Source organism: Abramis brama, assembly GCF_963993115.1.
Source record: "Abramis brama genome assembly, chromosome: 11".
Taxonomy (NCBI): Eukaryota; Metazoa; Chordata; class Actinopteri; order Cypriniformes; family Leuciscidae; genus Abramis; species Abramis brama.
The window spans coordinates 9208267-9220176 of NC_139973.1; the positions used below are offsets into that span (position 1 = coordinate 9208267).

The 11910-nt window shown below is 38.8% G+C and overlaps 1 protein-coding gene across 13 annotated transcripts in view; it reads left to right on the plus strand.

The window, feature by feature from the left end:
• Positions 1 to 11521, plus strand: part of foxp1b (forkhead box P1b) — a 196968-nt gene extending 185447 nt beyond the window's left edge. For all 13 annotated transcript variants that reach the window (XM_084129443.1, XM_084129454.1, XM_084129453.1 and 10 more), the window contains 4 exons: positions 1745 to 1866; positions 4005 to 4074; positions 4549 to 4715; positions 8040 to 11521. In XM_084129443.1, coding sequence (XP_083985569.1) covers positions 1745 to 1866; positions 4005 to 4074; positions 4549 to 4715; positions 8040 to 8187 — 507 coding nt within the window. In that variant the 3' untranslated portion in view covers positions 8188 to 11521. The remainder of the gene's footprint in view (positions 1 to 1744; positions 1867 to 4004; positions 4075 to 4548; positions 4716 to 8039) is intronic.
• The last annotated feature ends 389 nt before the right edge of the window (positions 11522 to 11910 follow it).

The following is an 11910-nucleotide window of genomic DNA, read 5'->3' on the forward strand; positions in this document are numbered from 1 at the left end:
AAAATATCTGAATTATTCCAAACAACACCAGTCCTCAGAAATACAAACAGAAATCATGTAAAATTGCTGTACTTTATACCATTTTGCCCAGTGAGATTTAGTTAACAAGTTCAAATTACCCAGAGAAAGTATGCATTTTTCCCCAAATATGATTTATTTCACTTAATGGTCCTTAGACGTTTTTGGAAGAGACCTCCTCTTCATTTGGATTTATTTTGAAAGTGTTTTTTGGTTTTCTCTGGAAGAATTTCTAGAGCTTTAAGGGGAAATCTGGTCATTTGAGTAGGATGTTTTCCCCTGGCTGAGTTTGTTGAGCATTGGCATCTAACTCAAGCGTTTTCAGTTTCCGTTTTTGAAGTGAGGCAGAAAATGATGAACTATCTGTGACTTTTACCAGAGCTGAATGATCAAGCACCAGAGTGACAACACCCACACAGACCTCCATCAATCAAGGAGGGCTTTATTTGCTAAATATCACCCTCATGTTGTACAAATGGCCTGATGAAAGGGTCATTTATAAGGACGCAACAAGCAGAGCATGTTAGAATTACTTCTCTTCCCCTCATTGTTCAGCTACAGTGCTAAAGTCATAACTGCCAAAGAGTCGTGTTTATCAGACTATTTGTGCAGTCTGGAATTTTGTTGGTAGTCCAAGATGCTGCTACAACTGGCTCTTGATCAGTGCATTTCTTTGTTTAGGGAGTGTTTTGGAAATAGCAAACTATTCTGCAAAAACATTTTAATATTATGCTCACCAAGGCTGCATTTATCTGATCACAAATACAGTAAGAAATATTATTACAATTTAAAATAATTGTTTTCTGATCAAATATAATTTATTCCTGTGATGGCAAAGCTGAATTTTCAGCATCATTCCTCCAGTCTTCAGTGTCACATGACCCTTCAGAAATCATTCTAATATGCTGATTTGGTGCTCAAGAAAATTTCTTGTTATTATCATTGTTGAAGACGGTTATATTTTTGTGGAAACCGTGATACTTTTTTGTCCAAAATTCTTGAATGATTAGAAAGTTCAAAAGAACAGAATTTATTTGAAATTTATTTTTTGCTGGTACTTTTTTAATTTAATGTTACTCTAATTTAATGCATCCTTAAAAATAAAAGAATTTAAAAAAAAATATTTAGTGTATATAACATCAAAACAGCTAGTAAAAAACTGTGGGAAATGACATGGTATTTGATATATTGTCTGAAAAATGTTTTAATATGTTCTGCAATTTTGCTTTTCAGGTATATATCTTATTTTAAGGATTTTTTTTTTAGATTCTTAAAATTGTCATCATTTACTCGCTTCAAAATGCTAGCATTTTTTTTTCTGTGGAACAAAAAAAGGAGATGTTATTAAGAATGTCCCTGCTGCTCTTTCAAGCTCCAAAAAACACCATAAATGTCATATATGGCTTTGTGTGACAAAAGTCCTGCTGTAGCTAACAAATATCAGTTCAAACAAGAGAATCAGTGACGTTTGGTTTCATTGGCATTCAAGACATTTTGCAAAACATCTCTTATTTTGTTCCACCGATTTTGAACAAGGTGAGTAAATGATGACAGAATTTAAAATTCCTTATTGGAAATGTATTACAATGTAAAATACAAGAGAATGTGGGTTTTATAAAAAAAAAGAAAAAAAAGCTGTTGTACAAAATATTAAAATGTCAAAAAAATTTCCAGCACATTTCCTTTTGCACTTATAGCTCTTTTCTTTCTCTCACACCAACTGCAGAATGCAGTGCGGCATAACCTTAGTCTTCACAAGTGTTTTGTGCGAGTAGAAAACGTTAAAGGGGCGGTATGGACCGTCGACGAGCTAGAGTTCCAAAAGAGAAGGCCGCAAAAGATCAGCGGGTAGGTGTTCCAGTGCCACCCCATACAGCATGGCTGAGCAAACCCGTGTCTCGTGGTGTTGATGGATGGGCTCCATGTCATTGTCTCTGTGCTGTGCCACCCATTGACCCCCTACTAGCTTTAGCGTGCGTCTCTGTGGCTGTATGCGAGTCATGTGCTGGCTGTATGAACCGTAACCCCTGGTCGCTTGTGCTTATCCATTCATTCACTTCATATCCTCTTCTTTATCACTGTCTGTCTGTCTTACTACATCCGCATCTGGCTGCTTGCTGCCCCTCTCCCCCATCCCAGGGTGCTGTGCGCACCAATCTCTCCCTGCATAAATGCTTTGTAAGAGTTGAGGATGACTTTGGGTCCTTTTGGACCGTAGACGATGAAGAGTTTAAACGCGGCCGCCACATACAACGAGGTCGCCCCAGGAAGCATGCGGTGGACGAAAGCTGTGATGATCTGCCTGTACAGTAAGCTCCGCCTTCTGCCCCACCCCCTCCCTGCATGCCCCGCCTCCATGTGCTCGCTCATCCTGTATGTATCTCGTGCTTTTGTCATATCTGGTTTTCATAATAGATGAAATGGCTTATTTGAGTGTTATCTGATTTATATTAATATGTGATTTTAAAATGAGACAACTTTACATATATAAGCTCTGTTCCAAAACGTGGCGAGCTTCCTTGTTAATCTATTGTCTACATAGGCAATTACCTTCTAAGTATATACTGTAGAAAGAAGTAAACATCCCATTCTTTTTCTCTATCCACCATTTTCCTACGCCCCATGATGCTTTGAGATTAATTTCTGTTCAACTGTAAACCAACAGCAAAGGTTTCAATCTTTGAATGAAATAAGCATTTTCAAAAACTAGGCACCATTATTCTGTTCACATTAAAAGGAAATTTAAAAGTGTAAAAGCATTAACAAATTACTACAAAAGACCAGGATTAACCTCAAAAGCTTGATTTTTTTTCACAGCAATATTTCGGCCGAGTTAAATATCACTGTAGTAATATATGTCTGTATTACGTAACATATGTTGTCTTAATCAAAAACGTGATAATATTTCAAAGAGATTTCTGTCATTTTAACAATAAATATTGTATTTACCTGCTTTAGAAACATTCCAGCAAACACTAGGGTTAGAAGTGAAAAGAGGAGACTATTACATTTTAAAGCATCCGTGTGAAAACAAACCTGGAATGAGACGTGAGGATTTGGTGAGAAAACGAGAACTTCTTAGAGCATTCCTGTGAATTTTTCATGGGATATATCGTAATATAAATCAGAAGAGTGGACCACAGATGTGCAGTATATGTTGTCTTTTTCATACTGTTACAGTGAAATAAAAAGGAGAAAAATATTCTTGCCATAGATATTCTTGTTATACCATGTCATATTAAAATACCAAGCATTGTGTTATTCCCCTGACTTCTGAAAATAGAACATGAAGGAAATTGTACAGCTCATTCAGTCAAAATTGACAGATAATGATTATTTATAGCGCAAGCTTTTCGAGTGGAACTTCCCCAGACTGGAAGTGCCTCCCATAATCTAAAACACAGTAGGGTCGTTAGGAAAAAGGTGGATAGTGGAATTTATTTATAACAAAATACTTACTCAGCCAAGGCTGCTGAAAAAGTTTTGCACTCTATAAGATCTGATGCTAGCATGTTGCTAAGATAACAACACAAGTATAAGAATACATAGAAATATTGGGTACAATATTCAATCAAGTCAAAATATTAATGATACTTTTTCGATATCGAATGAAATTATTTTTTCTCTCTTAGCTTGTCCCAGTGCATTCTGGGATTCCCTATTCCACAACTGACAGATGCATTGCTTTTAGATATTGGCCAAAACAAGCTAGCATTATTACAAGGCTGCATTATTATTTTGAAACCGCCTTCGCATTGGAGGTGAAGTAGGCCAAGTAGGCAGCTAGTTTTGGGACAGAGCTCCAGTGTTAAAGAGCTTTTGATAGTTTAGTGCCATCTATTGATTTTGCTACTGAGTTTCATTGGAAATCAGATTGTACTCTAAATACTGACTTCAGTGTAAAATCAATCTGCTCAGTAGAGCGGAGACAGTATGACTTGTTTCACTACTGAGCTGAATGTGTGTTTATATTTTTGTCTCTACAGAAGTCCAGCTCTGGTAAAGAACATCCATACCACTTTGGGATATGGTCCCGCCCTTTCTGCAGCCTTCCAGGTAAAATCACAAGCTTGCAGCATCCAATCCTGATCCATATTATTTATATGTTTTAATGTTTAGTTGCTGCCTTCATCCAGTCATTGACTGTACAATATAGTACTGTATGTACTCATTTTGAGTACAGTTGATGAAGCAATAAAGCTTGCCTGAAAATATTGCTCTTTTAGCTGGTTTATAAGGTGACAGTCTTGCATGACGAAACCTCAGTTTTCTATTATTCCCTTGAGGGCACTACGAGAATGATAAAACTAAAAATGATCGAGTACACACCTAATGTGCGTCATTTGCATTTCATAATCATGCCATCATTATCACTTTAAAAACTTCGAAATAGTTTCTATAATAGTCTTCTAAAAATGGCTAAAATGGTTATTTATTTTGGATTAGCCCAAGTATCTGAAGGCCATCGAATGGTCCCGATGTTTTGAAGAAATTGGTCTTACCGAGTTCATCTCCTCCATTCTGTTTTAGGCTTCAATGGCAGAGAACAACATACCTCTATACACTACCGCTTCCATCGGAAGTCCCACTCTCAACTCGCTTGCCAGCGCCATCCGAGAGGAAATGAATGGGGCCATGGACCACGGGAACAGCAACGGTAGTGACAGCAGCCCTGGACGCTCGCCCCTGCCAGCTATGTGAGTGGCTCACATCCCACCTTCAGAATGTGTGTGTGTGACTGAGATAAGAGCGCGAGGTACAGGGAGATGTCCAGGAATCATTAGGCTCACGCGCATGCAGGCCGACGCTCGTACAGCTTAGGTGGTGGACATTTTTCACCAGGTCGCTAGGAGTTGAAAATAGTCTCCGAACGCACAGTAGGGTTCGATGTACATTACAGTAGATGTTTAGCCAGCCGTGAAATTATATAGAAAACTGCAGTTGACAAGAGGAAGCAGGAATTTGTGAATTGTGAATGCAGTCTTAGAAAGGAAACCCCACCTTTGGCAGGTTTCGAGGCTGGGGGAGCTCGTAAAGAAAAGAGTGTCTCTCCATGTTATTTCGAGGAGAAGTTTATAAACTGGCTTTTATTACGGGTCAATAGTGTGCGGCGTTCTACGTTGAGTTCCTCCCTAATTATTGCCTCCATTTTGTTTAAATATTTACAAAAGTGGTGAATAGAAGATGACAGAACTGGCCTCCTTTTTCCACCCAGACAGGACTCGCAGCACGTCCGAAAACTCTCCGAGCTGTCGAGAGTAAAACAACGAAGGGAGGGGTGGGGGGTCGTAATTAGCCTCGACGAAACTGCTCCAAGATTTCCATGTAGCTGAGCTGCGGTCGGGGTTGGAAACCACAGCTCCCCATACACTTGTTGTATGGGAGGGGCCGGCGTTTTGTTTGAAGCTTAAAATAATACGGTGCAGACAACATGGTTTCCAGATGTTGGAGGACAGAGCGCTGATTTGTTGCTCGGCCAGATTTATTGCCGTTTCTGTGAAACATCAGCAAATCGTTTTTTTATTTTTTTATTTAATTTTTTTTAAATGGCGCGGTAATGAACTCGTGAAGATGTGGATGAGAGAAACGCTAATGACAGGTAACATAGCTGCAGGCCTGCCCCATCCGCAGGATACAGAGAGACAGGATGAGGCTGTCTGCCTCTCACCTCTCCAGGCATTTGCCAACTTAACGCACTCAAAAGCAAAGATGTTGCCCAAACACGAGCTGTACAAAGTGTGAGAGAATGTACGAGCATACATAAAACATTCACATAAAAACCACTGAGGTTTATTAAGTTAACCAGATTTATGGATCATGTTATCAAGGGCATCGCGTTTCAGTTTCGGTGAAAAACTTCTTTTCTCAGTAATGGAAATGGTTTGGATGTCGCTGATAGATTAGGCAAGGAATCTGTTCAAGCATAAATTACTTTTCAATGCAAACAATTATTTACAACTGTAATTAAAATCTCAAATAGTATTTCCCAAACATGAGTTTTATAAAGTGTGTAAATGTATGGCCCTGCATAAAACAGGAAAAGGAAAATCTATTTTTTTTCAGAATATTCTGATTAACATAATTTATTTTTATGATTTACATTATATATTTAGGTAATATCATTACTTGATATTTACATTATCAAGAGCATCATGTCATGAAATAAAATATTAGTAGCATGTGCTTTAGGCAAGTGCTTTTTTCTATGTAAATGCCATGGAACGTGAATATGGTTATCACCCACTACCACGGTATTATCATCTGACACCATCACTACTTTTTTGTAAAGTGTTACCCTTTGCAAAAACTTTTTTAAAAATGTTTTTATTTTGGATCTTCTCAAATCAAACAAATTCTGTGTAGAAATTTTTAACTCAAACATTTTCAAATGGTGTAATTAAATGTCAACTATTAAAAATGATTACATAGTATCGTCAGTTCAAGTATGTAATTATATCCATCTTAACATACTATGAATTAAGCCAGGCCTGTAATTATGTTGTAAACACACAGGTACATTATGATAATAGAACCTCTATATGTTAGCATTATTTCTTTTGAATCACACACTGCCTTATGATTCAAAGTCGTAAATTAACATCTAACAAATGGGCCTCCATCTGCCTCACCTGTTTGTTGCAGATGTCTGCAATCAGACGCTTCAGTCCCAATTACAATGAAGGCTAAAGCGGAGTGCATCTCAGTTGCATATTAATAACAATTTCATGTTTGCCCTCCAGCTAGAGAGGCAATGGGATACATGGAGGTGCTTTGATCTGAAACCGATAGAATGGGGAGAGTTTTCTTATTATTCACACACAAATGTGATAACTCATTAGCATGGCTGCTTTCTTAACAATCGTGGCTGAGAAGCACACGAGAGAAATAAAGATTGTGGCTAATTACATTTGCCAAACATGTCTCAGCAAAAACCTATAGTTTGCCATGTGAGACTAATTAACTTAAAGGCTTTGCTACAGCTGCTTCTAATGTTTATTCTTTCATTGGTTTCAGTTTTGGTCCTCGGTACAGTCAGCGCTCGCTCATTGGCGCTCTATTCCTGCAGTGTTTCTGTAATGAGAAATTTGGCAGATCTCATCTCTGTGGACAATCCTTTGCCCAGACTGTGGGCCGGGGTTCATGTTTTGCCTTGTTTACAACTGACAGCGTTATTATTCTTGTAAGGGCTCTGTTTCTTATCACAGGCGTTTGTGTTGGGCCCCGTCGTCAGCGCCTCCCCCTTCCCCTCTCCCCGCCTCTGCTTTTCTTCCTCTTATTGACACTTTGGTTAGAAGTTGCATTAATTTTGCGCGTATTTAAAGTATACGCCGCGCTGTCTGGTCACAGTGTTTTTTTTTTGTTTTTTTGCACGCTTGAAGTTGATTAATGACGGAACCTTGCGCAGGGTCGTCCTCTAGAGACCCGCCTCACAGGTTGTGCATGTTAACAAGAGAGAAGAGCGGCACTGATCCCACACCACCGGGAAGCTGACAGGACGTCCGCTCGCTCGTTCCTACGCCTGCCACCGTTCTCCGCGGTCCATTCTCTCGTCGCAAAATCGCATGTTATTAATCTCCCTCATTTATCAATTCAAAGTGAAAACCCCGTTGTCGGGCCAGCTGTGGAAAATAAAGCCGGCTGGTATCCCGGTGTTGGAAGAGCTGTAAGGGAAGTGTTGCTGTGCCACCTCTGTTAGTCTTTCATTATAGAAACAGCTGGTCGTTACTTTATTCCTTTTTATTTTTTAATATTTAGACAGCGGGGCTGCACTGATTCAATCATATTGATTATATGTTGTTTTGGGTTTTTTTACCAATTTGTATAGACGTCCTCACCAAAAACGATTCTTTGGTGTGTCGACTTAAAAACTCAAATTAAAGAAAAGAAAAAGTCAAAGCCACCTCATAATACCTGCAAACAAAAGAATATTCATTCATTAAGATTTCTTCTTTTTTTTTTCTGAGAATCTAGCCTTTTTTTTGTGCAAATAAATGAAGGTTCCTGTTCTGTTTTTTCCGAAGGCATCATCATATCAGCGTAAAAGAGGAGCCACTGGACCCTGAGGAGCACGAAGGCCCCCTTTCCCTCGTGACAACAGCCAATCACAGTCCAGACTTTGACCACAACAGAGATTACGAGGACGACCATGGGAACGAGGACATGCTGTAAGCCTGGTTTCTCCCAGGTCCTCTGCCGAAGAGGCCATACTAACTGCGGTCACCTGCGAGACCACTCCAGATATAGACTGGATTCACAATTCTCTTGTTGACAGCTATTAAAAATGTTCCGATTTACTCTTAGTGCCATTAAATACAAAACGAAATACGAGATAAGAAAATCTATTCCATTTGGAAGTATTTTTGATTTGTTTCTACTTTTCGTTTAAAAGACGAGATGCATAAATTTCTACTCATCGTCTGATGAAGAGACATTTGGTACTGGGGCCTGCTTCTACTTCGTTTCGGCATAAGTGTCACTGAGACCAGAGCGGACATGAAAACACAGCTGAGAAAGACTCGTTGCTCTTGGGGGTCGAATAAACACTGATCACAAACTCTCTCTCACACACACACACACACACAAATCATTAGCGCTTCAATGAGCGTGCCACTCACAGTGTGCGTGTACGTTTGTGACTTTAATTCATTGCCTCTGCCTTCAGATCTTCTTAAAGGACGGTTCAGCCAAAAATGAAAATTCTGTCATTTACTCACCCTCATGTCATTCCAAACCCATATGACTTACTTTCTTCCGTGAAACACAAAAAGAGCGCACTTGGTTGCTTTTTCACATAATGAAAGGGAATGCTCTCCCTGGGAGTTCATGGGAGAAGTAAGCAGGGTCCGAATTGTGATTCTTTTGAGTCAAATCTTTTCAATGAATTAGTTCAAATCACTGATTCTCGTGTTCAACTCAAGAATGAAGTGAATAGCAGCTTAAATTTTGGTTTGCGCCTTATCCAAATCAATCTACAACTTGGAATATAGTAAAGTGAGTTAATATATGATGCTTTTGTGTCCTTTTTAAAAGCTTAAAAGCTCTACTCCCCATTAATTGCAATTGCATGATAAAAAGCAGTGAGCACAGAGGTAGCAGAGTGTTTTTAGGGGTAAAATGTCATATGATGATGAAGAATTTACAGAATTTTCATTTTTTAAGTGCACTTTTCCTTTAAGTTTGCTGTCATCACAGCTGGAGCATATCTGTAATGGTGTTTTGAGGGTTTCTGGGCAAATAATTTAAATGTAGTGTCCTCTCATTACTCTGTGCTGTTAGCTATATATTCATTTTGTTGGGTTTGTTTGTTTTGGTAACTGATCAGACCTCATGAATAATGACGTGGAGTTATGGTGTGCTTAGCACTGGATGAATGTTAAGGCTTCTCATGCTCTCTCTCTTTTTTCCCTCTTCCTTTCCTTTCGAAATTGAAACAGAATGTCGCATTACCGTGTAGTATTTTTCTGTCATTTGTTCCTAGCGTTTCGAATCGCCACTTTGCAGTCACATTGCCCTTGCGTACCGACACACACACACACACACACACACACGCTCGCTCTTTCTCTCTCTCTCTCGCTCTCTCATGCTCTTTCCCGCTCATGAAGTCCATCTGCAAATGCACTACTCGTAATGAAGGCTCCCTCTCCACGCACCAATGAAGTTTAATTTTCACGTGGAATGAATGACAGAGAAATCAACGCAGGTTAACGTTTATCGTTCTGAAATTATACTTTCAAAAATCCCCTTTTGTGGTGATGCATGTTAGCGTCAACCAAATCGCTGATCGAAACCATCATCTGTATTGCAAAATGAAATGTCAAAAAATGTTGAAATAAGCAGCAGGGAGAGAATTGTTAGACAAAAACTAATTGTGATTCCTGTCAGCTTATATGAAACTTTTTTTTGGGAGGGGGGGGGACCCACTTCTATCATTTCAAAGACTGTCTGGATGACTTAAAACTGCATTGCCTCTAGTTTCGGTATCTGTTTCACCACATCAATGACCGACTCAGCCTCCGTTATTAGACATGATAATAATTACACATGGGATTAAATGTTAAAGGGATTATAAACTGAGGCTGACGGCACAGCCATGACCACTGAGCATTACGGCACTGGGGCGGCCCACTATGACCATTCGCATCTTGCCACATCACCTTGGAAATGATTGTTTCCGACTGACTGTTTCCACGCGGGCCGGTTGAACCCGGGAAACAACTCTGAATTGGAAGCTGCTGCCACCGGCTAGTTTAGGTTCAAATTTTGGGACTGCGTAAGGATGAGAACAGACTTTAGATTAGGCTTCTACAAATCGTACACGATTGCGTTCATTGTTTTGTTTTTTTAATGACTGCAACCAACCACTTTCTATGTTCTTATTTATTACTTCCATTTTTGTTGTCATTTTGTTTTTACTTAAGTTGATGTTTATGTCTCTTATCTGTGACTACCAAAGATACAAGATACTACAAGTTGATATATTCTATGTTCCATGCAATAGCTGAACGAAAGGCCAAATATCCTTATAGTGTTCCCCGCACTGGCCGGACACAAAAATCGTGAAATGTCTGAAACTGTGTCGGGCTTATTATGGTGAGAGAGAAAAAAAAAGAAAAAAAAAGCCAAAGGGGTTGTTCGATGGGCAGCTGTATGTCTTTGCCTGTGACCAAAATAGGAGAGGAGAGGCAGAGATGGAGACCAACACACGACCAAATCAAAGCAATGTTGTCTTTGGGCCAATGAAAAGGAAAAAGGGAGTGTTCTATCAGGAAATGATGGCTATAAAGGAGAAGGATATGGATGAAAGAGTTTAGGACTGTTCACTGTCGTCACAGGAAATTTAAATCCATTTGCATAACACAATGTGAACTGAACTTCGACTGGACCACACGATGATGAGAGTTTTATTTGTTCTCATACTTTAGGTTGTTGTTGTTGTTGTTGTTTTTTGCCATTTTATTATTTGAAAAGATTGTATGCCACTTACCTTGTAAATTCGAAACGGGATTCCCGATGTCCTTTTGTTAATCTTGGCAATGCTCTATGATTGTGTTTTAGTGTCTGTCAACTTATTACTTTTTTATATTAAAAAACACTCCTGTCAACCAATAAGCTGGGTACAAGGTACTTTAATGGCAGTTACTACTATTTGTAAATTTATCCAAGCATTTCTTATTGATGGGCACCCTGTGGTTCACTAAAATGAATTAAGCATCCGGGCAGCTGAGGGACAGTGGGAAGGATTCTGATTGTTATTCTTGAGCAGGTAGATGAGAGCATTCACCGCATGTGTAGCTCTGCATTACTGAAGAAATACAGCATGAGAAACTGTTAGTATGCATACCTCACTTCAAACCTATAGGGAATGAGTAACTAAGAAAATGTAACATTTCACTCAGTTGCACTTACTCGTATGTCTTGCATGTTTACTGTAGCAAACTATTTTAAGAAAAAGATTTTTTTTTTACAAAAAAAAAAATATATAAAAATCAGAGCTTGTTTATCATGAGGGTCTCTCTCTCTTTTTTTTCTTCTTTTAAACCAATCCAAACCTCAGGATTTTTTATCGTTAAGAAACGCCATTCAGCTTTAATTTTCAATTTATTTTGCTTCTCACATGCGGTAAACTGTTTCCTGTCTCTGCTCTTTTAGCTCATGTTGAAATAGATTGTACATACACCACATTATAGCTTGTGTGTCCTCTCATCTTCTGATTCTTTTCAAAGAACAAAAAAATACTGTTTGTATCACCATGTTTGCTTTATCACAACTGCTTTGTATTTACTATTAAAAAAGACGGAAAAACACAAAGAAATGAGCTACTGTATGTATTCCAATAGCAAACTGTGCTGCAAATGTAATTGACTTCATAATCCTTGCTTTTCTGGGAGGGAA